General features: G+C 40.6%; 1 protein-coding gene across 5 annotated transcripts in view; it reads left to right on the plus strand.

The window, feature by feature from the left end:
- The window catches only part of ARHGEF9 (Cdc42 guanine nucleotide exchange factor 9), a 469,420-nt gene that overhangs the window by 360,155 nt on the left and 82,036 nt on the right, over positions 1-27,229 (plus strand). For all 5 annotated transcript variants that reach the window (XM_040323963.1, XM_040323964.1, XM_040323965.1 and 2 more), the window contains one exon: positions 10,871-11,050. In XM_040323963.1, coding sequence (XP_040179897.1) covers positions 10,871-11,050 — 180 coding nt within the window. The remainder of the gene's footprint in view (positions 1-10,870; positions 11,051-27,229) is intronic.

Raw genomic sequence — 27,229 nt, forward strand, 5'->3', positions numbered from 1 at the left:
TATATTTAGGTTATATTAAAGATAGACTGCCTGTGAAAAGTAGAGACAGTTGGGGTGGGGGGTACGGGAGGGGTGTAGTCTTTACTATACTAGTATTTTGGTTGTTCCTTGTAACAAGACCCTTGCTCGCTCGCTTCCGCTCTCCCGACACTCCTCTGCTACTATTGAGTCCGCTTGCAGATCGCAACGTCTGATGGTTCGGTCATCCAATGCTCTGGGATCCGAACTACAGCTATGTGCCTTTCGGAATCCATTAGAACAAACACCAGGCAGGCTGTATGTAAGTTCAAACAGAAAGACCTTTATTGGAAGCACACAACACACTTTTATACAGAATTTGGAACATCCCACCCCAAACAACCGCTTTCCTATTGGTCAATTGTAAAGTACATGTAGTTCTCCTTCAGGTCCTCGTAGCCATGCAAATGAGGACTTGAAAATGAGTCAGCAGGGATTGGTCCGATAGCTTGAATAGAAGGACTGCTATGTGTAATGAGACAGAAGCCCCAGGGGGCAATCAATGTACACAATAGCCAGACACAGAACAATGGAGCCGTCTGGAGCCTTAAGACAGAGCAGAAGACCCCCCACTGTGTAACAGATTTCAAGGAGGAACACTTCCGCATTCCAAGGTCCATGACATTCCTGTTATGTCATAATAGTTTATTTAATCCATAACTACAACTGAATAGCTTAAACCACTGGTTAGTTGATCAAACTCATGAATTATAATGGACATTGTCTAACCTCATATACGCTCCTGTAAGTACCACCATTTATATAGCCAGATGCAAAGCCAGGGCAGCACCATCTTTATTTATGTGAGTCACATCATTACCGTAGCTCATTTGTTTCTCATTGTGAATGGTTGAGCCCATTACAAGCCCCCGGTTAAAGTTCTGTACATGGCAATGCAACTAGAAATGTTGTCTCACTATATTATCATTGAATTGTTTCCTTGGGCATAATGTAAATAATGGCTCATTTTATTTAATGATGTGAGTAATTGTATTCCTTCTATTATGTTTAAGGCATTGAATACAGTTCACTCATGCTTTGCCCTCAGATTTTATATGAAGGGGCTCCAGAGAATTTTGCCATGAGCAATATAATTACATACATGAAATTCATCCTCACGTCTGTTGATTTCACAAGCCTTTGCTTCTATAAATTACAAATAAATTTCCAAATGTTACAATTTCTTATAACATAAACAAGCCTAGGGAACATGTGTATTTCGATCCCACCAAATGTGTTTTCTTTGTTTAGACTGAATAAACTCCACAAGCAGATACTAGTTGGGCCTCATTGGGAAAACTCAGTTGATTGACATTGCTTTACAGGCTTGCTGTTTAAGAATGCCACATACCAGTTGTTATTTTTTCTTTGGAGATACTGATTCACACACATTTTGATATATACAGTATAGATATATATACAGAAGTCTATAAAGGGTTCTCCTGGTGTTCAAGAAGTGGATGCTACTATGAAGATGTCCAAAGGTGTAGGCACCTGATTGCTGGTACCATCTAAGAATAAAAGTGGAGAAAAGGAAGGTAAAAAAACATAAGATGACTGGAAGCAGGGAGGGAGTTGAAAGCAAAGAGTTGGGAGCAATAGGAGTAGCAATTGGAGTAGTAGCTCCCCCATGGGGCTTAAAGTATGATGGAAAACGGGTGTTTACAAATAGCTGAGGTTATTTGAGACCAGGCAGAAGAGTGCATAACAAAATCAGGATTTCCACACTGAGCAGGGTGTTTCCCAGTAGCAAGTAATGCATTCATGCATTACCTTAATCTCTGCTAAATCAACAGTTTTTTTTAACCACTTCAGCCCTGGACCATTTGGCTGCCAAAGGACGGGGTCACTTTTTGAGATTCGGCACTGCGTTGCTTTAACTGACAATTGCGCGGTCGTGCGACGTGGCTCTAAAACAAAATTAATGTCCTTTTTTCCCCACAAATAGAGCTTTCTATTGGTGGTATTTGATCACCTCTGCGGTTTTTATTTTTGGCGCTATAAACAAAAATAGAGTAACAATTTTGAAAAAAAGCTATATTTTTAACTTTTTTCTATAATAAATATCCCCCAAAAATATATACATATATAATTCCTCAGTTAAGGCCGATACGTATTCTTCTACATATTTTTGGTAAAAAAAATCGTAATAAGCATTTATTGGTTTGCGCAAAAGTTATAGCGTCCACAAAATAGGGCATAGTTTTATGGCATTTGTATTAATATTTGTTTTATTACTAGTAATGGCTGCGATCACTGACTTTTATCGTGACTGCAACATATTGGCAGAACATATCGGACACTTTTGACGCTATTTTGGGACCAATCACATTTATACAGCGATCAGTGCTATAAAAATGCACTGATTACTGTATAAATGTGACTGGCAGTGAAGGGGTTAACCACTAGGGGCTATGAAGGGGTTAGGTGTGTCCTAGGGAGTGATTCTAACTGTTAGGGGGTGTGGCTACGATCGTTTAACATCTTGTTCCCAAAGGGGAGTGTCACGCATTATCTGGTGTATGCACTGATGAAGATGGGCAATGTCTAATTATTTTTACATGCAACTGGCACGAGAAAATGTCACTGGCCAGTCTTTTAATTGTTTTTAGCCCCTGAAGCATGTGGTAAAGGGTTTTCATATGTCATGAATTCCCCTGTCTGAGACTCATGAATGCCCCTGTAATGAGTTTTAAGGTTGCAACTACTAGCTGAGATCTAAAACTGTGCATGTGGCTGGAAAGTGGGTTCTCTGAATTGCATAGACTGGTATCTGCAAACCAGTTAATCGTAGGTGTCACACGTTGTATGTATCTGATGCCAGCTCTGTATGCATTTATGAAGCCTTGAAGGCTAAAAAGCACTGTTAATGAGTATATTTTCTAAATTAGCAAAGATCATGTGATGGTCTAAATACAGTAGGTAGTCAATGTATACACTTTACAGGCTTGTCATGCAGAAACCGTATGAACCTGGGCAGCATTTCTGTTTTTGGATAGTATAATTTGCATGAGGTTCATTTATAACAACTAGGGCACAAAATGCATTAACAATGGCAACATTTTTTTTTTTCACGTAAGTTAATGCCTATCAGCATCAGTGCATATCTGAGATTTTCCTTTCTGAATATTAAAGAATCTCACAGTGTGCATTAATATGTGGGTATGTGGTGAGTGCCCTCTAATGCTCTAGATGCAGAACTCCTTCTGTACAACAGGTTATTATAAATACTTCAATGTTATAACTTTTTATTAAAGTGTATTCGTACAGTTTGTACTCCTGCGCTGACCTTAAAATATAAATGAATATGTATATATCCGTGACATTCATACACCAGCTCTTGTGAAACGTTATCTCTAAATCTGTGATACATTCACATATATAGAAACAAAATGTAAAAATTATATAAAACACAAAATATATGAACCCCTACTCCCCTGCAAACTCTTAAGCGCGTCTGCGCTATTAATCAAAATACGGAACTATAAATACACTAAATAGTCCAGTGCAATCGTGCATTAATACAATGTCCTCAAAAAGCGTGCCTCCAGTAAGTGCAGGAATTTGTGCCTTGCTGCAAAAAAAAATTTGTGACTTTGCCACCTTATAGTGTCACCACCACCTCCTATTGCGCTATGCTCTCACCAGATTCAAAAAGGTAAACTGCATATAATCATATGGTGTACGGTTTCCTCTTCTGGTTCCCGAATCTCTGCGCTCCAACTCTCTATGGGTTCTCTTATACCCCCAAGAAGAAAAAAGGCCCATATGGTGTAGTACGTTTTAACAAGTTTTATTCATGAAACATTAAAAACAAATTTTACACTCACATGTTCCTGTGCCCAAGCCGGCACTAGCCTGTCCAGCGTCACTGCTACCTTCCCGGCGTGCGTTCCAAGCCTTAACCGTGGTGCGTTCCAGCGGACAAAAATGCCTGTGCGGTATCGTTCCAGGGGTCAAGGATCGTGTGGCGTGAAAAAGATGTGTGGTACCCCCGCGCCTCGACGCGTTTCGAATACTTAGATTCGTCCTCAGGATGTTATAACTTACCTGCTCTGTGCATTGGCTTTGCACAGAACAGCCCCAATCCTCTTCTTCTGGAGTCCCCTGCCAGAGCTCCTCTGTCATGCCAGGTGCCCCCATAGCAGACAGCTTGCCTTGAGGACAATCATATTTGCTCACTCCTGATCCAGCTCTGTGTGTTCACTGACACACAGAGCCCGGTTTCTGCCCCCCCACCACTCTTTCCTCAGTGGGAGCCAATGGCTCCAGCTTCCCTGTCCAATGAGAAGAGAGGGAGCCAAGAGAGATGCTGCTCTTGTGCACACTGGATTGAAATGAGGCTCAGGTAAGTATTTGGGGGGGGGAGCTGGGAACAGCTGCCTGGAGAAGGTTTTTCACCTTGCACCTTTAGAACCACTTTAAATGACACCATTATGCCCTCCCATTTCTAAATACTCTAAACCTCATTATGTTGTCATCTGAATAATGCCTCTTCTATCTTCCCTCTCATGCCCCCTATCATACCTGCCCTGTCTTAAACTGTTTTCTATAACGTTGTTCCTCTCTTGCACCTTAATCAAACCGTAGCTTCCTGGAAACATGCTCTTGCCATCATGCACACTTTTTCTTTAATTATGGTCCTTCTGGGGCAGATCATCAAAGATCTGCACCGGCGCAGCGTATCTGAGATATGCTAAGCTGCCGTAACTTACCTGGCTTTGGTTTGAATCCAGAAAGAATTTGCGCCGTAAGTTACGGCGACGTAGTGTATTTCTCGCGGCGTAAGGGCGCGGAATTCAAATGCGGTGAGTAGGGGGCGTGTTTCATTTAAAAGAAGCGCGTCCCCGCGCTGAACGAACTGCGCATGCCCCGTCCATCAAAACTCCCAGGGTGCATTGCTCCAAATGACGTCGCAAGGACGTTATTGTTTTCGTCGTGAACGTAAATGGCGTCCAGCCCCATTCACGGACGACTTACGCAAACGACGTAAAATTTTTAAAATTATATGCGGGAACGACGGCCATACTTAACATTAAGTACGCCACCAGATAGCAGCTTTAACTATACGCCGGAAAAAGCCGAACGGAAACGACGTAAAAGAATGCGACGGCCGCTCGTACGTTTGTGGATCGTTGGAAAAAGCTAATTTGCATACTCGACGCGGATTACGACATGAACGCCACCCAGCGGCCGCCGGAAAATTGCATCTTAGATCCGACGGCGTACTAAGGCGTACGCCTGTCGGATCTAACACAGATGCCATCGTATCTTGTTTGGTGGATACCAAAACAAAGATACGACGCGCAAAACTTGAAATTACACGGCGTATCAACAGATACGCCGGCGTAATTTCTTTGAGGATCTGCCCCTCTGTCTTCTGTTTTATGTGTCCTCATAAACTGTCATATGCCTTAAATCACACCCTTGAGTTGGCAACCCCCATGGGTTTTCTTACTGGCAAACCATAGAAATTTTACCACGTTGGTGAATATGAACCTTCCACTCTTGCATGGACAATTGTTTAATATTTGGACTTTATGTAATACTATTTATTTCATTTATGTTTTAAATATTGTACTTCTTTGTTATATGATTAAATTCAATATCTTTATTGTATGCCCTGTACCTATTTGTGTGCTGCTACTGCTGGGTTTTTTTCCCACTTTATTTGTAGTACATTTTGCACTGTAATTTTTTTGTCTTTGTTTCTATTTTTAATATGTTCTTACAACCTTGTACTCTTTATGAAAGATGAAACCTAAACACAGCACATTTTACTTACAATCTGCAGTCCTTGACAAAAGCTGATATCTTGTGTTGACTGTGCTTTTACACAAAATGTAAACAAATGAGTGATTGCCAACATGGATACAGAATAAATGATATTGATCTCCTAAGCCTTTCCATCCAGTGGCTAATCTATCCTGTCATTTCCATGGTTATTTCCCTGGGTCATATTGAACTAGTTGAATGCTGATTCAGCAAACACAATTATTGCTAAAACCTTAATAATGCAAGTTTTGGGATTCAACTTTCCTTTACGCATATAAATATTTCCTTTTTTATAACAGTTGGTCTGTAAAACCATCCACAATAAATATGCAATAGAAAGACTCAGGAAGGGGCGTGTCTAAGCAAACCTGTCACAGTAGAAGCTGAAATTTGATTTGATCAGCTGTCTATAGCTTTAAATCTAGTGATTGTTTCAACATGACACTGAAGCTCCAATCGGAACTGCTGCAATATGACACTTTCAGACGTGCTTCGTTTTTAAAATTATTGCTGTTTTCTAAGTAAAATTTAGCTGCAGAATTAATTTGACTGTCCGATGAAAGATGAGTCTTCAAATGTCCATTTTAGACAGGGCAGCTTTGCATTGAAACACTTTTAAAATCTGATTATTGATTGGCTGTTCAGCTAAATATGGACTTTCTGGGGCCCATCACCAGGAGAAAGCATTTCATAATACCTGATATATAGCATGTTTAAAATATAAATGTGCTCAGGTCAAAGATCACTCAAGGGAGCCTCCACCACCTTTTAAAAATAAGATTTAGTGCTTCTGTTTTAAGTGTCCAATAAATAAAACAGCCTTGTACTGAACGAAGTAGGTCTGACATTTTATGTTCCTTGTTGAGTTGTGCTACCTTTATCTGATAACTGCTTTAAGTCTTGATAGATAAATGCAAATTTTACACAAGGATATTGTTCCCCATTTGAGAAAATTGGTTAGTGAATACGTTTTTGCAGCTTATTTCTGTCATGGTATATAAATTTTTACACAGACATTTGTGAAGTTTACAAAATGTTATCTCCCTTGAAGGCATATTGCATAAAAGCTAAATGTCCTGTTTAATAAATGTCCGACAGTAAAATTATAATAATTTTTGCCTATATTCTTTCTGAAGCTTTTGCTGCACATTTTCTGGTGTGATTATGTGAGAAAGAAAGCTTATTATGCATATTATTCTGGACTATCCCAGGCTCCTCCTGATTCTTAAGCTTTTTCTGCCTGTCTCATAAGCTCCCGGGGATCCCATGAGATCTAATGGCTCCTGCGTTGTTGTCATATGTAAGTGCAAAATAGCAGCCACCGTAATTAAAAGATGCTGCAGAGGTCAGAGTAGCTGCAAGTTAATGTCTCCAGGACAAAATAGCACTGAGTCTGATGCCTAGTGACACTGAAACTAATGCTGCTTCATTGCTGCTAATATTGGGTTGCTGGCAGAAATATTCAGGATTTCTATAAATAAGAAGTGGACCAGAAGTTTCTGATCCAGTCTGCAATCGTTCAAGTGCAGAATTTCTGCCATATCTCTGGCTTTTCTTTTCAAACTGCTATATTAATGCCTCCTAGATTTTATGTGTGGAATTTTACAATTTAACCGCATGGCCAAAAGTATGCGGACAACACCAAAATTATTGAGGTGTTTTCAATGAAGAGAAATTCCCTCTTGTGTTCAAGCATGACTATTCACCACAAGGCCAGTTCCAAAGGACATGATTTGACCAGTTTGGTATGAAGGAACTTGAGTGGCCTGAACCCAATTGAACAAGGAGTATTTGGAAAGCCAACTTCTTACAACCATCAGCACCTGACCTCACAAATGTTCTTTTTATGAATGGGAACCAATTCCCATAGTCACACTGCAAAATTTTGTGCAAAGCTTTCCAACAGAGCACAGACTGTTATTTCTGCAAACCCGGTCTGACAGGGGTGCAAGACATTGTTGCCCAACACATACACACACACACACGCAAAATTGGCAATTTGCCACTCGGGTGCATTGGGAGGTCACATGCTCTCCCATACTTGGAAGTCCTACTCTGTACAGCTTTATGATACAGTCTCATTCTTACGTTTTTTCCATCTTTATAAGTCGTACAATACAATAAAATATTTCAGTACAATGCCTTAAAAAAGTATTCATACCCCCTGGCATTTTCCACATTTTGTCATGTTACAATCAAAAACGTAAATGTATTTTATTAGGATTGTATATGATGGAGCAACATAAAGTGGCACACAATTGTGAAGTGGAAGGAAAATGATAAAGGGTTTGCTTTTTTTTTTACAAATAAATATGTTAAAAGTGTGGCAATACTTTCTAGAACCACCTTTTGCTGCAATTACAGCTGCAAGTCTTTTTGGGGATATCTCTACCAGCTTTGAACGTCTGTGAACAGAAATTTTCAAGTTTTGCCACAGATACTTAATTGGATTTAAGTCTGGACTTTGACTGGACCATTCTAATACATGAATATGCTTTGATCTAAACCATTCCATTGTAGCTCTGGCTGTATGTTTATGATCATTGTAATGCTGGAAGGTGAATCCCAGCCTCATTCGCAAGTCTTTTTGCAGACTTTAACAGGTTTTCTTCTAAGATTGCCCCGTATTTGGCTCCATTCATCTTCCCATCAACTCTGTCCAGATTCCCTGTGCCTGCTGAAGAAAAGGACCCCCACACCATGATGCTGCCGCCACCATGTTTCACAGTGGGAATGGTGTGGTCAGGGTGATGTACAGTGTTAGTTTTCTGCCATACATAGTGTTTTGCTTTTAGGCCAAAACATTCAATTTTGGTCTTATCTGACCAAAGCACCTTCTTCCACATGTTGCTGTGTCCCCCTCATGGCTTCTCACAAACTGCAAACGGTCCTTCTTATGGCTTTCAATCCACAATGGCTTTCTTCTTGCCACTCTTCCATAAAGGCCAGATTTGTGGAGTGCAAGACAAATCGTTGTCCTGTGGACAGATTCTCCCACCTGAGCTGTGAAACTCTGCAGCTCCTCGCAGGGTCACCATGGGCCTCTTGGCTGCTTCTCTGATTAATGCCAGTTTAGGTGGACGGCCATGTCTTGGTAGGTTTGCAGTTGTGCCATACTCTTTCTATTTTAGGATGATGGATTGAACAGTGCTCTGTGAGATGTTCAAAGCTTGGGATATTTTTTTATAATGTTACCCTACTTTAAACTTCGCCACAACGTTATCCCTGACCTGTCTGGTGTGTTCATTGGCCTTCATAATGCTGTTTGTTCACTAAGGTTCTCTAACAAACTTCTGAGGGCTTCACAGAACAGCTGGATTTATACTGAGGTTAAATTACACACAGGTGGACTTAGGTGACTTCTGGAAAAACAGTATGGAACGACTTGCTCCTCACAGCTCCCTTTCATCCCCTGGGTGGGTGGGGTCGCTCACCTCTAATTGTGGCTCTAACATAAGCCCCGCACACACCTGTATCATTTAGTGTGCCAGTTTTTGGCAAAACCTGGCCCAAACTGCCAGAATAAACAGTGGCACGGGCTCAACCCTCTACAAGTACTATACGTGTGGTGGGATACATACCCTTGTGTACCTCCACGTGTTCACAGTTTCATAGAGCCAACTGTTTTTCCTAGGACAATTTTTTTCTGTATCAGCAACAAGTGTGCGTGTTTGCTACCCTCTGTGCCACCTCTTTTTTTTTGTCTTTTGCCTTTCATTGACTTTCTTCTATTTATAAATGTTTTTATGCTACTTTTACTCAGGATTCACACATTTTTTTTTTTTTTTTTTTTTTTTTTTAAAACATTTTAATTAAGAATTCAGCAAGACATACAACCATTACTCTTACTGGATGCAACCAGTAGTACAGTACATGAGGAACAGGGATAGGTACAGATAAGTAAGGTCAGACTGTGTCAATCATAAAAACAGTACAGAAATGGTACCAAAATAGCCTGGAAGCAAGAGTTCGGGCAACATCTATAAGCCTGTGGTAGAAGAGCACAACAGGACACCTGAGAGTTCCCGAGCCCATCTAGGACATTTTTCCAATTGAATCCAATTATAGAAATATGTCTTGGATGAGTTGTGTAAACCTGGTGGTCAGTAATAATGCTATTCAGTGGCAGTGTTGTTAGCTCCATCACCTGCATTAATGGTTAGTGGTAGTGCTGTTCTTCCATCCCTCCCACCTTAAATTGTTGGTCACTGGCAGCCCACTCAGTGTTTATTTACCAGATCATCCCTTTCTGTGCCACTCTCTCTCTCTTTCTCTGATGCCTATGAGCCAGGATTATAAATCTACTGTCTTCATGGCCTAATTTTAGTTCCAAGTGCAGAAATGCAGCGAATGTCCCAGCAGCTGGCATCCTGCTGCCACTCTAAAGGAGCCAGTGGTCTGCTTGCTGGGTGTCAGGGCTTTAGTGTGTGTATATATATATATATATATATGTGTGTATATATATATATATATATATATATATATATATATCTCATACAAGCATAGTGGTGCCTTTTTGTTCCTTAACACCACTTATTTCTTTAATGTAATCAATAGGATTGTCTATGTTGTCCTTGGTAAAGGTGCACAACCGTTTGGCAGTGCCCAACTTCCTATGCCTATTTTTTGATGATATTTTATTTATTAGCACCACAAAATGAACAAATTGATTATCAAGATTCGCTCCCAGCAGACTTGGGGATGTTTTCAAGGAAAAGTTTGGATTTTCAAAATTTTGAGGATAATTTGTAAAACTAGCTAGAAATTAAAACCGTCAAATTTGCTTGTCCGATATGTTTGTATAAAGGACACATCACCTAAAACTGACCATCCAGCATAGGACAAGCCAGACACCTTCGAGCTGCAAGAATAAATATACATTTACTATTAGTACCATAGAGAATTTTTAGTCCAAACAAAACATTTTCTTGTAACCTGGAATAGCCTTTAAAAAAATTTACAAATTAGTCATGACCTATTATTACTGTTATTGCTTCAGTTACGGTCTGCTTATTTAGATCTTCTTTACTGTGTGTTTATATTCCTTTTTTGTAATTTTTTTTATTTTTTTTAACAGGGTTATTTAAAGCAATGCAGGAAGCGGAGAGACATGTTCAGTGATGAACAGTTGAAGGTCATCTTTGGAAACATCGAAGACATCTACCGGTTCCAGATGGGCTTTGTTAGAGACCTTGAGAAGCAGTACAATAACGAGGAGCCACATCTCAGTGAAATAGGACCATGTTTTCTAGAACACGTAGGTTTAAATTATTTGTTAGAATGTTTAGCATAGCTTAAATGCATACACTTACAAATCAAGTTGAAAGGAACCAGTGAGGATAAAATAAGGAGGTTCATCTGTATATTCAGTTTAAAAATACTTCTCTGTGTAGCCATCAAAATATAACAGATAAGTGCAGTTTGGTAAACATTTGCTCATATTCTAAGCCTGTCTTCAACAATATTAACCCATGTAAAAACCCACATTTTTGGGTCTGTACAGACCTGCTCTCTACTGTGCAGTCTGCACTCTATCCCACTCAGACTCTTGAGTTCTATCCCTTTGTTATGTTTTTATTGCTGCTTGTGTGTTCATTTGGGAGATTTAAGCTAACTTCTTGTGATGTGATAGAAGTACAAACAATAGGGTAGTGGTTGTTACTTGTACAGAAAAAATTGCCAGCAGTAATACTAATCAGATAAAAGTTCCAACCCTTTCCTATTTTATAGAAAAAAATATGTTTTGCTGCAGTCTATATCCTGACACTACTTCCTGTGTGATTATTTGGACTTGCTTCTTTTTGTGCACCCTAGAGAAAATCCACAAACCATTTGTCCTGGGAATCTGGTGCTGGTAGTTTTTGGTAGAAGGCTCTCTGTGTCAAGTACACGTGAAAATCACCTTTCTAACATATAAAACTTTCCCTTACCCGAACATCTTTCTCTCACTTTGACTGATGCCCCCTACCTATTTGTGGGTTCCTGCAACAAATGTGGCCGTATAACTAAATCAGCTAGTCTCGAGCATGTGACTATATAGTGATGTATGTATTTTCTGGGGAATTGCAAACCACACAGTACAGTTGGCGCTTCATAGCAGAAGTCAAAGATGCTGTACATAAACATATGCATGTAGGGCAGCAGCAGAACCTTCCATATTGCCAAAATAAATTCTTAGAACCAGTACCTTCAATACATTTTTTTTGGGCGATCACTTGACTATTATCTCTGCCTTTTTTATGTTAATATCTGAGGCTGTGGGTAGAAAAAAGCATTTAGGGTACTAACTTCAGGTACCAACTGCTAGTGCGAACTGCCAACAGAGAGTGCGGCGGAGCAGACAGCGATTCTACTCAGTATGGAAGTGGACAACTTCTATAGCGGCTGCATGACTACATACATTGAGCTCAAGAGGTGTAAAGAGTGACATGGGTGTAAATAATTCCATAGGCATATTACAGCATTGTCACACATAGGCAGGAAGTCAACCAGGACTGCTGTTTGGCAGGGTTACGAGGTATACAACTAGACAAAGCGAGGGATTTAAAGAATGGGCTCTTCAGCATAAGCCAAATGTTTGTTTTTGACTAAACTTGCACTTTAAAAGTAACGTTTCTTCAGAGAACCTAAAGAACATACAGAAACCATTGCTGACTTCCCATTCTGCAACAGTTACCTGGCTGTCATACCAATTACACCGATCATGCCAAGTCACTGATCTATAGCAAGTATGCAGATCAGGACTTTCTGGCTTAACTATGACTCTCCTGGTCTGTGTATTTTTCCAAATCAGTGACTCAGAAATTATGGAATCCAGTGGGTAAACCTAAACAGCCAGGAAACCAACATTTCATTAGAAGGTCAGCAATGGAAATTCGGGGTTTTCATTAGGAAATGTTTACTTTTAAACTCTGGTTGACAAGAATTGTAAATTCTATGAAGTGTCTATTAAGTAAATCAGACAAAGGGATTTTTGATGGGTGATAATACTTTGTGAAATAAAATACAAAATTCATAAGACATATTTTACAGAACGGAGCTACAATAACCTGTAGGCTTATGGGGAGTGGTGATTATTAGCACTTTCTGTCTTTAGGCAAAGGAGGTCGGGAGCATGGGTTTACCTTCCCTTCATTCTCCTCATTCTCAAATGAAAACAAGCAGTCTCTTACATAGCAGTAGATATAACCATCAGCATGCAATAAAGGACTCTTTAACTCAATCCTTCTTCTATAAAATAAGCATGAACCTTTTGCTATCTAGGACTGCTTTTTAAGTGTTCCTACATCCATAGGGATACTGTGCATCATCCATTACAGCTCACTCAATCTTTACTCTTAGCCTGAACACATTCATTTGTTGCCAGAAGCAGGTGTTAGGGAATAATGTTCCACTCACTGAGCTAGTTACAGTGTAACATGATGGATATGGTATTTTCATGTATTCTGCATCTTGCATGGAGTATTTTCTTACATAATCAAGCAAGCATTGCTCCAACACTACTTCAGTTAAACAATAATTGTGATAGATGAGGATGAATTCACACTGAAAATTTCTGATCTGCCTTTTATCAAACAAATATCATTTATAAACCAGTATTAATCAGCAATGCATGTATATGTTTCTCTGCCGTGTTCTGAGTCCAATAGTTCAATAGAGGCTCACATGTGTGAAATTTGGAACCACATGTGCCCAAGCAGGGCTGTCTTTAAGGCAGGGCAAGAGGGGAAGCTGCCCTGGGCCCTGTCATTGTTGTGGGACCCAAAGCAGCTGCCTCATACTTTCCAACTATCCTGGTTTAAAATTCCCTTGTCCCTTGAAGTTTTGGTCCTGCGCTGTGTCCCAATATCTCAGTATGAAGTGCTGTTACTAATGCTGCCCAGCTCTGCCCTATTGTTGTGAACATAATTACTGTTTGGGGTGCACAGGTATGAAAGGAGGGGATGTATAGAGGTAAGGAAGCTGGGTGCAAAGATGAGCAGAGGAGGCAGGTAGAGTTAATGGGGGGAAGGTTGGAGTGGAGAGGATGGGGGAAGTTTGGGGTGCAGAGTTTAGCAGGGGTTTTAGGATGCAAAGGTGTACTGACAGGGTGGATAAAGATGTAGGTCTCGTGTAGGGCAACCCATTCATTTCAATGGGCTGCTCTTTGCGCTAGAAATGTGGAAGAAAGTCCCAAACCCTTTTTCAAAATCACACAGTGCCAAGGCACATGTCAGAAGATGCGTGAGGGTGTCATTAACACTTGATGGCAATGCTGTTGATCTGCTAAATGGCAGCAGGTTTCTGTGGTGTCAGGAAAGCGATTTTGCATGCGTTCCCGACACACGCAAATGTGAACACAGGCTAAATGTTTCAGTTACATTGGTGGTCAGTGTAAATCTTCTCATTACATTGGGGCTTGGTGTAGAATCCTTTCATTCACAGTAGTGGCCAGTGTGAATGCCCCCTTACATTAGTGGTCAGTGTTAATCCCTCTTTACATTGGTAGTTACTGTGAAAGCTTCTATTACAATAGTAGTCAGTGTAAACCCCTATTACATTGGTGGTGAGTGTTGAAACTCCTTTTTATATTGGTAGCCGGTAAAAAAAAATAGCATTGCCATTGATCATGCCCCCAGTTTTCTATCTATTGTTGGGTGCGCTCACCTCCCCCGTCCATGGTGTGAAGGCAGTGAGGCGATGATGTGCTGTAACCTCTAGCAACCAATCAGTGATCAGTATTACTGTACAGTAATCTCTAGCAACCGATCAAAAAGCAGAAATCATGTGCTGTAACCTCTAGCAACCAGTCAGTAAGCGGTAATGATATGCTGTCAATCGCAATTGCTGCCTGATCTGATTCAGTAAACAGATTTTGAGTCTAGCTGCTATTTATTGTATGTCTCAGAGCAGGTGGAGAGCGCAATTTCATGGGGGGGGGGGGGGCAAATAAACTTTTTTCCCAGGGTACAATCAATATTAACCACTTGCTTACTGGGCACATATACCCCCTTCCTGCCCAGGCGAAATTTTAGCTTTCGGCACTGTCACGCTTTGAATGAAAATTGCGTGTCTGAATCACTTGGCCGGAGGAGCCAAGGCCATAAAAAGACGGCCTCCCGGACCTATAGAGCCACCTTGTGCCCGTTTTTTTACAATGGCCCGGGTCTTAGTGAGTGAGTGAATAACTTATATAGCGCTACAAATGCGAACTGAATCGCCTTAAGGCGCTTGGTATCTATTTCTTTCTATTTAGCCTTCAGAAAAGATGGGTCTTGAGTTTTTTCCTAAAGGCCAGGTGATTCACTTCCATTTGGATATTAGCTTAAGAAGTTAAAGACGGCCCTGTGCCCAAGGCAAGTCAGAAACTTTTTCAAGCATCTTGCAAAACCTTCTTAACCACTTCAATACCAGGCACTTTTACCCCCTTCCTGCCAAGGCTAATTTTCAGTTTTCAATACTGTCGCACTTTGAATGACAATTGTGTGGTCATGCAACACTGTACCCATATAATATTTCTATCATTTTTTCCCACACAAATAGATATTTCTTTTGGTGGCATTTAATACCCACTGGGATGCTAAATAATTTGAAAAAAAAATGCTTTTCTTCATTTCTGTTATACTATTTTGCAAATAAATAATCTTTCTTCATAAATTTAGGCTAAATATTATTCTACTACATTTCTTTGGTTAAAATAACCCAAATCAGTGTATATTATTTAGTCTGTAGGAAAGTTATAGAGTCCACAAACTATGGTGTATATATACAGTATATGAAAATGTATCAATCCCGATGTACTGACGGTCTATCTAACTTCTTGAGGCCCGAAAATGCCAGGACAGTGCATATACCCCCCAAATGGCCTTTTTGAAAAATAGACCGTCTGAGGTATTTGGCAAGAGACATGGCACTTTTTTTGAAGTTGTAATTTTTTTGCCACTTTTTTTGGAAAGTACAAAAACTATTTCCTTGTTTTTTTTATATATACTGTCACCAGTGCAGTACAGTGTCATCGTATACAGTGAGGAAAATAAGTATTTGAACACCCTGCTATTTTGCAAGTTCTCCCACTTGGAAATCATGGAGGGGTCTGAAATTGTCATCGTAGGTGCCTGCCCACTGTGAGAGACATAATCAAAAAAAAGAATTCCAGAAATCACAATATATGATTGTTTAACTATTTATTTGTATGATACAGCTGCAAATAAGTATTTGAACACCTGTCTATCAGCTAGAATTCTGACCCTCAAAGACCTGTTAGTCTGCCTTTAAAATGTCCACCTCCACTCCATTTATTATCCTAAATTAGATGCACCTGTTTGAGGTCATTAGCTGCATAAAGACACCTGTCCACCCCATACAATCAGTAAGAATCCAACTACTAACATGGCCAAGACCAAAGAGCTGTCCAAAGACACTAGAGACAAAATTGTACACCTCCACAAGGCTGGAAAGGGCTACGGGGAAATTGCCAAGCAGCTTGGTGAAAAAAGGTCCACTGTTGGAGCAATCATTAGAAAATGGAAGAAGCTAAACATGACTGTCAATCTCCCTCGGACTGGGGCTCCATGCAAAATCTCACCTTGTGGGGTCTCAATGATCCTAAGAAAGGTGAGAAATCAGCCCAGGACTACACGGGAGGAGCTGGTCAATGACCTGAAAAGAGCTGGGACCACCGTTTCCAAGGTTACTGTTGGTAATACACTAAGACGTCATGGTTTGAAATCATGCATGGCGCAGAAGGTTCCCCTGCTTAAACCAGCACATGTCAAGGCCCGTCTTAAGTTTGCCAATGACCATTTGGATGATCTAGAGGAGTCATGGGAGAAAGTCATGTGGTCAGATGAGACCAAAATAGAACTTTTTGGTCATAATTCCACTAACCGTGTTTGGAGGAAGAAGAATGATGAGTACCATCCCAAGAACACTATCCCTACTGTGAAGCATGGGGGTGGTAGCATCATGCTTTGGGGGTGTTTTTCTGCACATGGGACAGGGCGACTGCACTGTATTAAGGAGAGGATGACCGGGGCCATGTATTGCGAGATTTTGGGCAACAACCTCCTTCCCTCAGTTAGAGCTTTGAAGATGGGTCGAGGCTGGGTCTTCCAACATGACAATGACCCGAAGCACACAGCCAGGATAACCAAGGAGTGGCTCTGTAAGAAGCATATCAAGGTTCTGGCGTGGCCTAGCCAGTCTCCAGACCTAAACCCAATAGAGAATCTTTGGAGGGAGCTCAAACTCCGTGTTTCTCAGCGACAGCCCAGAAACCTGACTGATCTAGAGAAGATCTGTGTGGAGGAGTGGGCCAAAATCCCTCCTCCAGTGTGTGCAAACCTGGTGAAAAACTACAAGAAACGTTTGACCTCTGTAATTGCAAACAAAGGCTACTGTACCAAATATTAACATTGATTTTCTCAGGTGTTCAAATACTTATTTGCAGCTGTATCATACAAATAAATAGTTAAAAAAATCATACATTGTGATTTCTGGATTTTTTTTTTTGATTATGTCTCTCACAGTGGACATGCACCTACGATAACAATTTCAGACCCCTCCATGATTTCCAAGTGGGAGAACTTGCAAAATAGCAGGGTGTTCAAATACTTATTTTCCTCACTGTAACTGTAACTCACTAAATAGTGTGACCAGAGCAATACAGTGTTACCATAGTAACACTTTACCACTTTGGGCAGTTGATCATGAAAAAAAAACATTTCTCCAGTTAGCCATATTGCATTGCATTTTCAGAAAATTACTGAGCTGCAGATTGAAAAGGAAAGGTCCTTTTTAATAAAATTCAATCACAATATGAGTTGTGTGAAAATTGTATATGCTATATAATTTTTTTCTTTATTTGCGATTTTTTTTCCCCCACGAGAGTGGAGTTACCCTTCCTGCACATATTTTTACTGAATGACAATGTGTAGACACTGTCTATTGTGATTAGCTATGATTGGTCACATCTAACTACATGGCACAAATTGACTGTGATTGGTCCTGTCAGTACCATGTGATCACTGTGGCCAATCACAGCTAGCAACACAATTGTATACAATGAATGGCATGAAAGCAAGCTATTCATTGTTTACAACTGTCATGTGATCTGCTGTGATTGGTCACAGAGATCACAGGACACTGGCAGCGGGCCAGTATAGCGATCAGTAATCCACTGTGTGGTGGCCTGTTACTACCAATTTAAAGCAGGTCAAATGCAGGTCATTAGAAGGGCAACTGCAGGTAAAATGCACCTATCAAAAAATTCTGAATGATCTCAGAAGCGTCTCAAACTGATGCTTTCCACACAAGCCCTTATGGCCTTCAGCCTAGTGCATTTATATTGTTACATAACCCCTGTGAATTTTGTTCATAGCAGGCCATAAATTATGCCACATGTTATCTGAAGGTTTGTGCATGTTGAAATAAGAATATAAATCATAACTGTAAAGTGCACTTTTTGTGGGACTTGTGTGGCTTAACTTGTCTTAAGAGCCGGTTCACACCAGCGCAACGTCTGACATCGCATCACATTGCATGTGACATTGCATGCTGTGCAGATCACATGAGGGGCCAGATTCACGTACGAGAGCGTAACTTTGTGCGGGCGTAGCGTATCCTATTTACGCTACGCCTCCACAACTTAGACGGGCAAGTGCAGTATTCACAAAGCACTTGCTCCATAAGTTGTGGCGGCGTAGCGTAAATGGGCCGGTGTAAGCCCGCCTAATTCAAAATAGGCTGGTAGGGGGCGTGTTGTATGTAAATGAATCGTGACCCCGCGTAAATGACGCGCCTAACGAACGGCGCATGTGCTTTGTGAGTACAGCACTTGCCTCTCTAACTTGCAGCGGTGTAACGTAAATTACATACGCTACGCCTGCATAACTTTAAGCCGCCGTACGTTATATACATACAAAAAAGAAAAAAAAAGGAAAACCCCCATTGGGGTTGTACATTCACTTTCATAAATATTGTATGAAAACTGCCAAGGAACTAAACTTTTCCCATTGTTTGCCATATTTTTGGAATTTGATTACATAAATTCTCTCAAACCCTTATCTGACCTCCATATGTTGTATTTCGCTCATCTCGCAAACACATTCTTTTATTGTAGGACTTTTTGCTTTTCACCAATTTCAAGCTATTATTGTCCTAGCAGCTGTTATCATATGGTGAAGGATGTCTGTCTTAATAGTTCTCCTTGATCCTGGAATAATGGATAATATTGAGATGTTAATACTTGGTTGTAGCTCAGAGCCCGACATCGTCCGATAAATATTAAATATCTCATACCAAAAATCCTTCACCATTGGACAATTATACCAAATATGTGTAATTGTTCCTCTATCCTTAAGACATCTCCAACATGTTTCCAAGTTGTCTCTGTTTATTTTATGTAACTCTACTGGGCTCCAATACCATCTCATCATAATTTTATAGTTTCTTTCTTGATTTTTAACTGCTATCGACATTTTATGTGTCAAGGAAAATGCCTCATTCCATTCTACTAATGAGATCAAGCTCCCTGTTTAGTTTTCCTATTTTCTCATACATATTATCTCATTGAGGGGTCCTTAAGGAAGTAAAAGTTTATATATAGTTGATAGATTATGGATTGGTCTTTGTTCCTTTATTAATACTGTAGTTGTTCAAAACTAGTTAATTAGTTAAGGAGAGTTGTATATTAGATCTAATTTATGTATTTAACTGCATTGCATCCATTTCTGTTCATGTTGGCTCCAGGTCGGGCAGTCAAAGAAACTTGCCATCCACTAGGGTCTGAACTATCCTTACATTTTCTTGTCAAATTTGTTGATTTGTTAAACTATCCTTACATTTTCAATCCTTTTGCATTTGAGAAAATGTATAGCCTCTAGTGCTGCTGCTGCCTTTATATAATGTGCATATGAAATTTAGGGGCTTTCAATGTGTGCAACAGTTGATTACAGGGTCAATAATGGTTCTTTATGCCTGCACTTTGCAAGTGTTGTTACTTGGAAACTTTGATGTTCCTGACAGGTTCACTTTAGGGCTAAGAACACACAACCAATTTTTATAGATCACGCTCACGCTACTAAAATCACTAGTAATTAATTGCTAATAGTAGTCATTGATCATTGATTACTACACATTTTGAATAAAGTGTGTGAGGCACACAAGTAGCATAGAGTAGCGATTAATCGCTAATCATCACACAATGCACCAATGTGTGTGAGTAATCACTACTGCAAGCTACCAGATGTGTTTTGTGTGCTTAACTCAGTAGTGACCCATGTGTTCCAAATGTGTAGTTAGCAATCACTAATACTTAGCGATTAACCTGCAGCAGTTTAGTGACATGATCGTGTTTCTAAAAATTGCTCCTAGCCTAAAATGTCTAAACACCCATGTGCTGTGTAATAAATGTACAACGGGAACTCTTTCTTGGTGAGGGTGTTTATCGGTAGATGTGGGATGCTTGACTGGTTTTAGTGGAAACATTTGAATCTAGTAGCTGTATTAGCTGTCATTATGATGAAACAGAAGTTTCAAATGCTGGAAATTTTGTCGAGGAGCAATGAACCTGGTAGAAAAGGGGTTAAAGATCCACACAGGTTTTGCTGCTGCTGGAAATGGCTTTGAGTCTGCTTTCTTGACACTGCCTAAATGACAGCAGCTGAGCAGTAAAATGCGCCGGTCCATCGTGCAGAATGAACATTACACTTCAGTTGACTAAATGCCCGAGGGTTTCAGCCTAGTTTAATGTGCCGTTACATAAGCCACACAGGTCTGGCCTTCATCATCTGTGAATATGTCAGGGAATGTCAAGAAAATTATTATTCCCCCTCTTTTAGATTTTTATCTACAATGAATAGACCACTATTATGTAAGAGCCTTTTGGGCACAGTCCTGTTGTACAAGAGCAGTCTGCATTCAGTGCATGGGATTTTATTTTTAAACACGTGTGTTCTCTGCCTCATCTCCTGTAGTCCAGTGATATGACTTAACATGCTGACCACAGTGCAAACCAATGTCTGGACAATGGAAAATGTGCAGGACTTAGCAGCAATTGTTTTGGAAAGTGCTTCTTAGAGGGAAAATAAAGTGACAACTTCTTAGAAAGGAATTGAATGGAGTTGATTTTTTTTTTCTCTGCGGTTCTGATGACAGATCTGTGAAGCGTTCAGTAGAGATTTCATTAAAGCTGATAAGAAAGTAGAGAAGGGATATTAGATTATAAGAAGAGAATGGTGCAGTACGTTGATGCACTGCATGGAAATATTAAGTGTAAATCTGCAGTAAAGAGACTTTGTTCAGCTGCTGTATAGAATGCAGTGGGATTTCTGCTATATATAGCTCTCTTAAAATAAAGATTGCATGCTATGTGTTATAGTAATATACACTTAGGCCTCGTACACACGACCAAACAAGTCCGCTGAAACTGGTCCGGCGGACCAGTTTCCGCGGACATGTTCGGTCGTCTGTACGGCCGACCGGACAATTTTCCAGCGGATCAGACAGGTTTCCAGCGTCACCGCGTTCGCTGTCCACGGGAAATTTGGTCTGATGGTGTGTACAGCGATCAGACCAAAATCCCCCAGCGGACATGTCCGATGAAAACGGTCCGCGGACCGTTTTCATCGGACATGTCCCGTCGTGTGTACGAGGCCTTAGGGGTTCCCAATGGATTTCCACAATGGTACAGTTTCCATGCACATATACCCTTTGTCAATTCAGAACAGAGACCAGTCACTAGTGGTGTACCACAAGGCTCTGTACTGGATATAACTAAAGGTTTGTTGGGCAAGGTATGTCTTTTTGCTGATGACACAGAGGTGCGTAATAGAGTTGATATCTGTAATATGGAACATGATTTGGCATTGCTGGAAAATTGGTTCAAAGTTTCTAAATGTAAAATAATGCACCTAAGGAAAAAGGATCCCCTGGGAGAGTGCAACATTGGGGGTACCGTGTTAACCAGCACTACAGAAGAAAAACATTCTGGGGTTGAAGATTGCAAAATGAGCAAACAGTGTGATCAGGCAGTGGGAAAAGCAAATAGAATTCTAGGATGCACCACTAGAGGGATCACCAGCAGGATAAATGAGGTTCAGGTTCCTCTATCTAGATCTTTAGTGAGACCTCATTTAGAATACCGTGTCCAGTTCTGGAGACCTCACTTACAAAAAGAAATTGATAAGATAGAACAAGTACAGAGACGTGTAACAAAAATTTTGAAAGGTCTGGGGGACACAACATATAGGAGGAAAGAAGGCAAAGGGGAGACATTATTGAAACCTTTAAATACATCAAGGGGGTGAAAAAGGTTCAGGAGGGCAGTTCTTTGAATATAAAACCAAAATCAGGAACACAGTGACATTTCCTCAAACTAACTGGAGGACAGTTTAAAACTAATCTTAGTAGTGAGACAGTCAACAGTAGATGGCTTCAAACATGCTTGGGACAAACATAGATCTACGGTATAGTCAGACAATAAAATGTACGAAAAAAAAGAATGGACTACTGTCTTTTTCTGCTGTCAATCATCAGTATTTTCCTGATGCCGTATTATTTTGTAACCTTAATTTATCTGAAGAAACATGATGTTGGGAAAATAAATTGTATTTGTCTGCAGCTTGTATTTTAGAATTGCTAATTTGATATTTAATGAAGCATTAGGTCAGATTAAAGTGGATCTTGTACTGAAAGCACCATTTATTGCATCAGATTTTCCCCACCTTTATTTTATTGTGTCCCATAAAACAACACACCTGGTAAATAATGGAATATGGAAAATAAATTAGAAAATATATGTAGATTACCTCTGACTTGATTGGGGTGACAACACAATCCTTCCACTGCAAATCTTAGGCCCTGTACACACGACCGAGTTTCTCGGCAGAATTCAGCCAGAAACTCGATCGGAGCCGCATTCTGCTGAGAAACCCGGTCGTCTGTACACTTTTGGCCGAGGAAACCGAGGAGGATCTCGTTGGGCCAAATAGAGAACATGTTCTCTATTTCCTCATTAGTCAATGAGGAAACTTGGCTCGCCGAGATCCTCGGCGGCTTCACAAGGAACTCGACGAGCAAAACCATGTGTTTTGCCCGTCGAGTTTCTCGGACGTGTGTACGGGGCCTCAAAGATTTAGTGTTCCTCCGCATTCCCAAAATCTTGGCAGAAGGATCATGCCGTCACCCTCTGCCTAGCCACTACAAGTAGAAGCCAGAACTCTTGTTCTGTCAACGCAAACTACTGAAGTCAGAGACAGCCAGGCAATGGGTATTCTGAGAAGGTGATGAGCCATTTTCTCCCTCAATATTTCTCTCAATACAAATTTCTGTGTGAGTTCTGTGATTTTAAAGTCCACAGAAAGACAGACACACACGCGCACGAAGACTGAAAAGCACGAATCGTCTCTCACCAAACTTTTACTAACACGAAATCAGCAAAAGCAGCCCCAAGGGTGGCGCCATCCAAATGGAATTTCCCCCTTTATAGTGCCGTCGTACGTCACTGCGCTTTGCTTAAGAATTTTTTTTCACAATTGTGTGTATGCAAGGCAGGCTTGACAAGAATCACGTCAAGAAAAACATAATTTTTTTCTAGGATATTAAAACCGGTCGTGTGTACGTGTCTTGTTGTTTATCCAGAGTAACTATACTAATTAAGCATGTTTGCTATTTCAATGAATTTCTACCATTTGGAAGATTCCTTTAGGCTGGTTTCTTTAGGCTGGATTCACACAAGTGCGTTGCAGTAATGAGTTCACATCCCGAAAATCCGACGTGCTGGTTGTACCCAAGTCAATCCATTGATCGATCAATCAATCAAACTGCTCATAGATGGTTCAAATTTCAGCTGTTCCCTGCTGAACCAACCAAGCTTCGAACCATCTGTAGTAAGCTTAAAGTGGATGTAAATCCTCACATAGCCAGTGAAGTGAATAGCCTCAGGTAGTATACAGAAATTAAACAAACCTTCCTACATAAGTTTTACATGTATATCTACTGTCTTCAGCTTTGTACATGCATTAGAAAGTGCAGATCGTGTTAAAATTTTGAGTGTGGAATCTGGGCATACACTGATTGGAGGAAAGGTACACACATACACACCCTCCACATAGGCAGAGAAATAAAGGAGCATGCAGAGATTTAGAATAGACAAGCTCAGTGCTTATTTCCCTCTAAGCTCTCTCCCCGACACAAATTTTCGGGGAGCGTAGTTATGTCAGTAGTTATGAGAACTTTGTCAGAAGTGACTCATGCTGATAACAGAGGAATAAAGCACCAAAGAAAAACAACACTAAGACCTCATGCACACTATTAGATTTTCTGCAGATTTTTGTCTTCAGATTTACCAAAACCATATAATATGAGGTCAAACATTAAGAGTTTAAATTTGTATGCAATCAGGCAGGCCCTTGCACTACATGATTTTGGTAAATCAGAAGACAAAAATCTGCAGAAAATCTAATAGTGTATATGGGGCTTTAGGCTTAATGTACACAAGGCGTTTTACAACCTCTCGTGAACGATTTAACTTGACAGATAGTAACCGACGGTTAAAAACGTCAGTTTTGGCATGTTTACATGCCAAGTTTAGCCGTATTTGCATTTACACACGTTTACAAGCTGTTACAGGCGTTTCAATTGCCTTTGAACATCCATCCTAAACATCCGTTTACCAGCTGTAGTGTACATGACACTACAGATATAAGTGCTTAGTTCAACTTACTACCCAAATGCCACAAAGTATCTCGCTTACAATACGCCAAACAGCACAGAGACAAGCCTCAAACCTTCTGGCACAAAGTCATTTGGAGTGATGAGACCAAAATTTAGCTTTTTGGCTGCAACCATAAACAATTCATTTGGAGAGGAGTCAACAAGGCCTATAATGAAAGGTACACCATTCATACACGGAGGTGGATCGCTGATGTTTTGGGGATGTGTGAGCTACAAAGGCACAGGAAATTTTGTCAAAATTGTTGGCAAGATGAATGCAGTATGTTATTAAAAAATACTGGTGGAACATTTGCATTCATCAGCCAGGAAGCTGCGCATGGGACGTACTTGGACATTCCAACATGACAATGACATTCCAACATGACAATGATCCAAAACACAAGGCCAAATCGACCTGCCATTGGCTACAGTAGAATAAAGTGAAGGTTCTGGAGTGGCCATCTCAGTCTCCTGACCTCAATATCATTGAGCCACTCTGGGGAAATCTCAAACGTGCAGTTCATACAAGACAGCCCAGGAATTTACAGGAACTGGAGGCTTTTTGCCAAGAGGATTGGGCAGCTTTACCATCTGAGAAGATGAAGAGCCTCATCCACAAATACCACAAAAGACTTCAAGCTGTCATTGATGTTAAAGGAGGCAATACACGGTATTAAGAACTGAGGTTAAATACACTTTTGATCATGGTAATTTTCTTTTGTTTCTGATGTCACTATAATTTAAAAAGAGTAAACACAGTTGATTGATGATAAATGGCTTCAGCCAAACACTAACCAAGAGTGAAAGAAATGTTTTTGTATTATCATTTATATTCTCTGAAAAAATGGACAAGAAGTAATAAATGCTGCCAGGGTATGTAAACTTGTATAGTGTATGCTGAGGTAATAGTGTACAAAACAATGGACATATCCATATATGGATTGGTCTGTCTGTGAATTGACTGTATGTATGGAGATTTCCTATTTCTAAGCTGAGGAATGATTGCTATATACAGAATGTCACAGAAAATTATCTCCTTGTCACACACAGGTCAATATATCTACTGAAGAGATTTATCCATTCCACAGTAGCAGCTCACGAAAGATGGATTCTGGCTATATAGAAAAATGCCCAAACTGCGTTCTGTACCAGTTCTGATCCAGACAGGAATTCCCCTCTCTCTGTTTATGATGGCAATGCCTGGCTACATAGTAGTCAAATGTACTTACACTTACCAAACATTATCATCATTTTCTCGGCAGGTGTAGGCAATAATATTCAGGGATGAAATAGGACTAAATTGAGCAAAAAGTGGCAATAGTTCTTAATGAGGGATCATTATGTCTCATTTTTCATTCTGATGAGACAGGTTGCGTATGCTGACAGGAGAATACGACAGGCAGGGACTGGACAGGTCAAGCCATTTGCATTTAATCAATGTGCCTCATTATGAGGTATTAGCTGATGGTGGAAAGACGGATCATTCTCCTTAATATCACTGGAAACCTGAGCTATTTTGCTTTGAACAAGTGGCCTTCAAGTGTCTCCATTTTCCCATTTATTTGTTTAGAGGACTAAAAGTGTGTCTACTGTGTGTTGAAGGGCAGAAATACAAGGGCATGATTTTGCTGACTCTCAATAATCACTGCTGAGACAAAATAACACTTCAAACTTTATTGAATACAAACTGTTACCAGGTGTAAAACTGAAAAAATATATTAATTGTGGCAATCATGGGCACATTTTCCTGAACTGCTGGGTGATGATTACGTTAATATGTTAATGGATGCATTACAAAATTTTCATGAATAATGATAAATAAGGCTGAACCACTAAACCGCTAAATACAGCATCAAACTTAGATACAGTGCCTGTTTTACCCGTCCAAAAATGTGTGTTTCTGTCCATCCAATCCTGAGATTTACACAGTGCTACCACACAGCAGAGTCAGGTTGGTGACCTTATGTTTCTTTGCTAAAGTTTAAGCAGAATTGAAGTCTTCAGTTAAAGGCCCCTTTCACACGGGTGCCTCTATTTTGTGGGATATGCTTGCTTAGCAAGGGATTGCTCTGCTCAACCCCACTGAGCAGGCAGATGACAGGTCTGTCTACACTTACTGAGCAGAGCAGAGACAGACCCAGTCCGGCTCTCCTGTATGGGGAGATGGGATGAAAATGGACCGCCTGTTTGTTTTCTTCAGATCATATCCGATCCGCCAAACTGATGGAAAATAGGACCACCATCTGGATTTTGCAGACTGAAAAACTGACAGGCGGACCTGATCGGACAGCCCGTGTGAAAGTGCCAGTGGCCGCCGCTCATAAGGGGTGCTGCCCCCCTAATCCGTGCGCCCGGGCAGGGCACCAGACGCTTGTGCTTCACTGTTTTTTGTTTGTTTTATGAAGCACATGATTAGAGCCTGAGGCTCTAATTGGCTTCAAAAAGTGTGGGCTTGGGGTGCAGAGCACTTCGCCCCAAGCCCACCCACTTGTGTGACATTAGCAAATTAATATTCAATAATGTCTTCCTGTTTCTCCTCCTGGACAATCAGAAAGCAGGTTCTGAGATCTGATTGGCCCGGGAGTCCTAAGACCCGATCGGCTGGGAGTCCTAAGACCGGATTGGCCAGGAGAAGTGAGTGCTGGGACTCGGGAGTAGATGCAGTGGGAAAGCCGCCAAAGCCTCAACCTAGATGGGGTAAGTGTGGGGCTGGCAGGCGACGGGCAAGCGAAGCAGGAATTGA

This window comes from Rana temporaria, chromosome 9 (assembly GCF_905171775.1).
Source record: "Rana temporaria chromosome 9, aRanTem1.1, whole genome shotgun sequence".
Taxonomy (NCBI): Eukaryota; Metazoa; Chordata; class Amphibia; order Anura; family Ranidae; genus Rana; species Rana temporaria.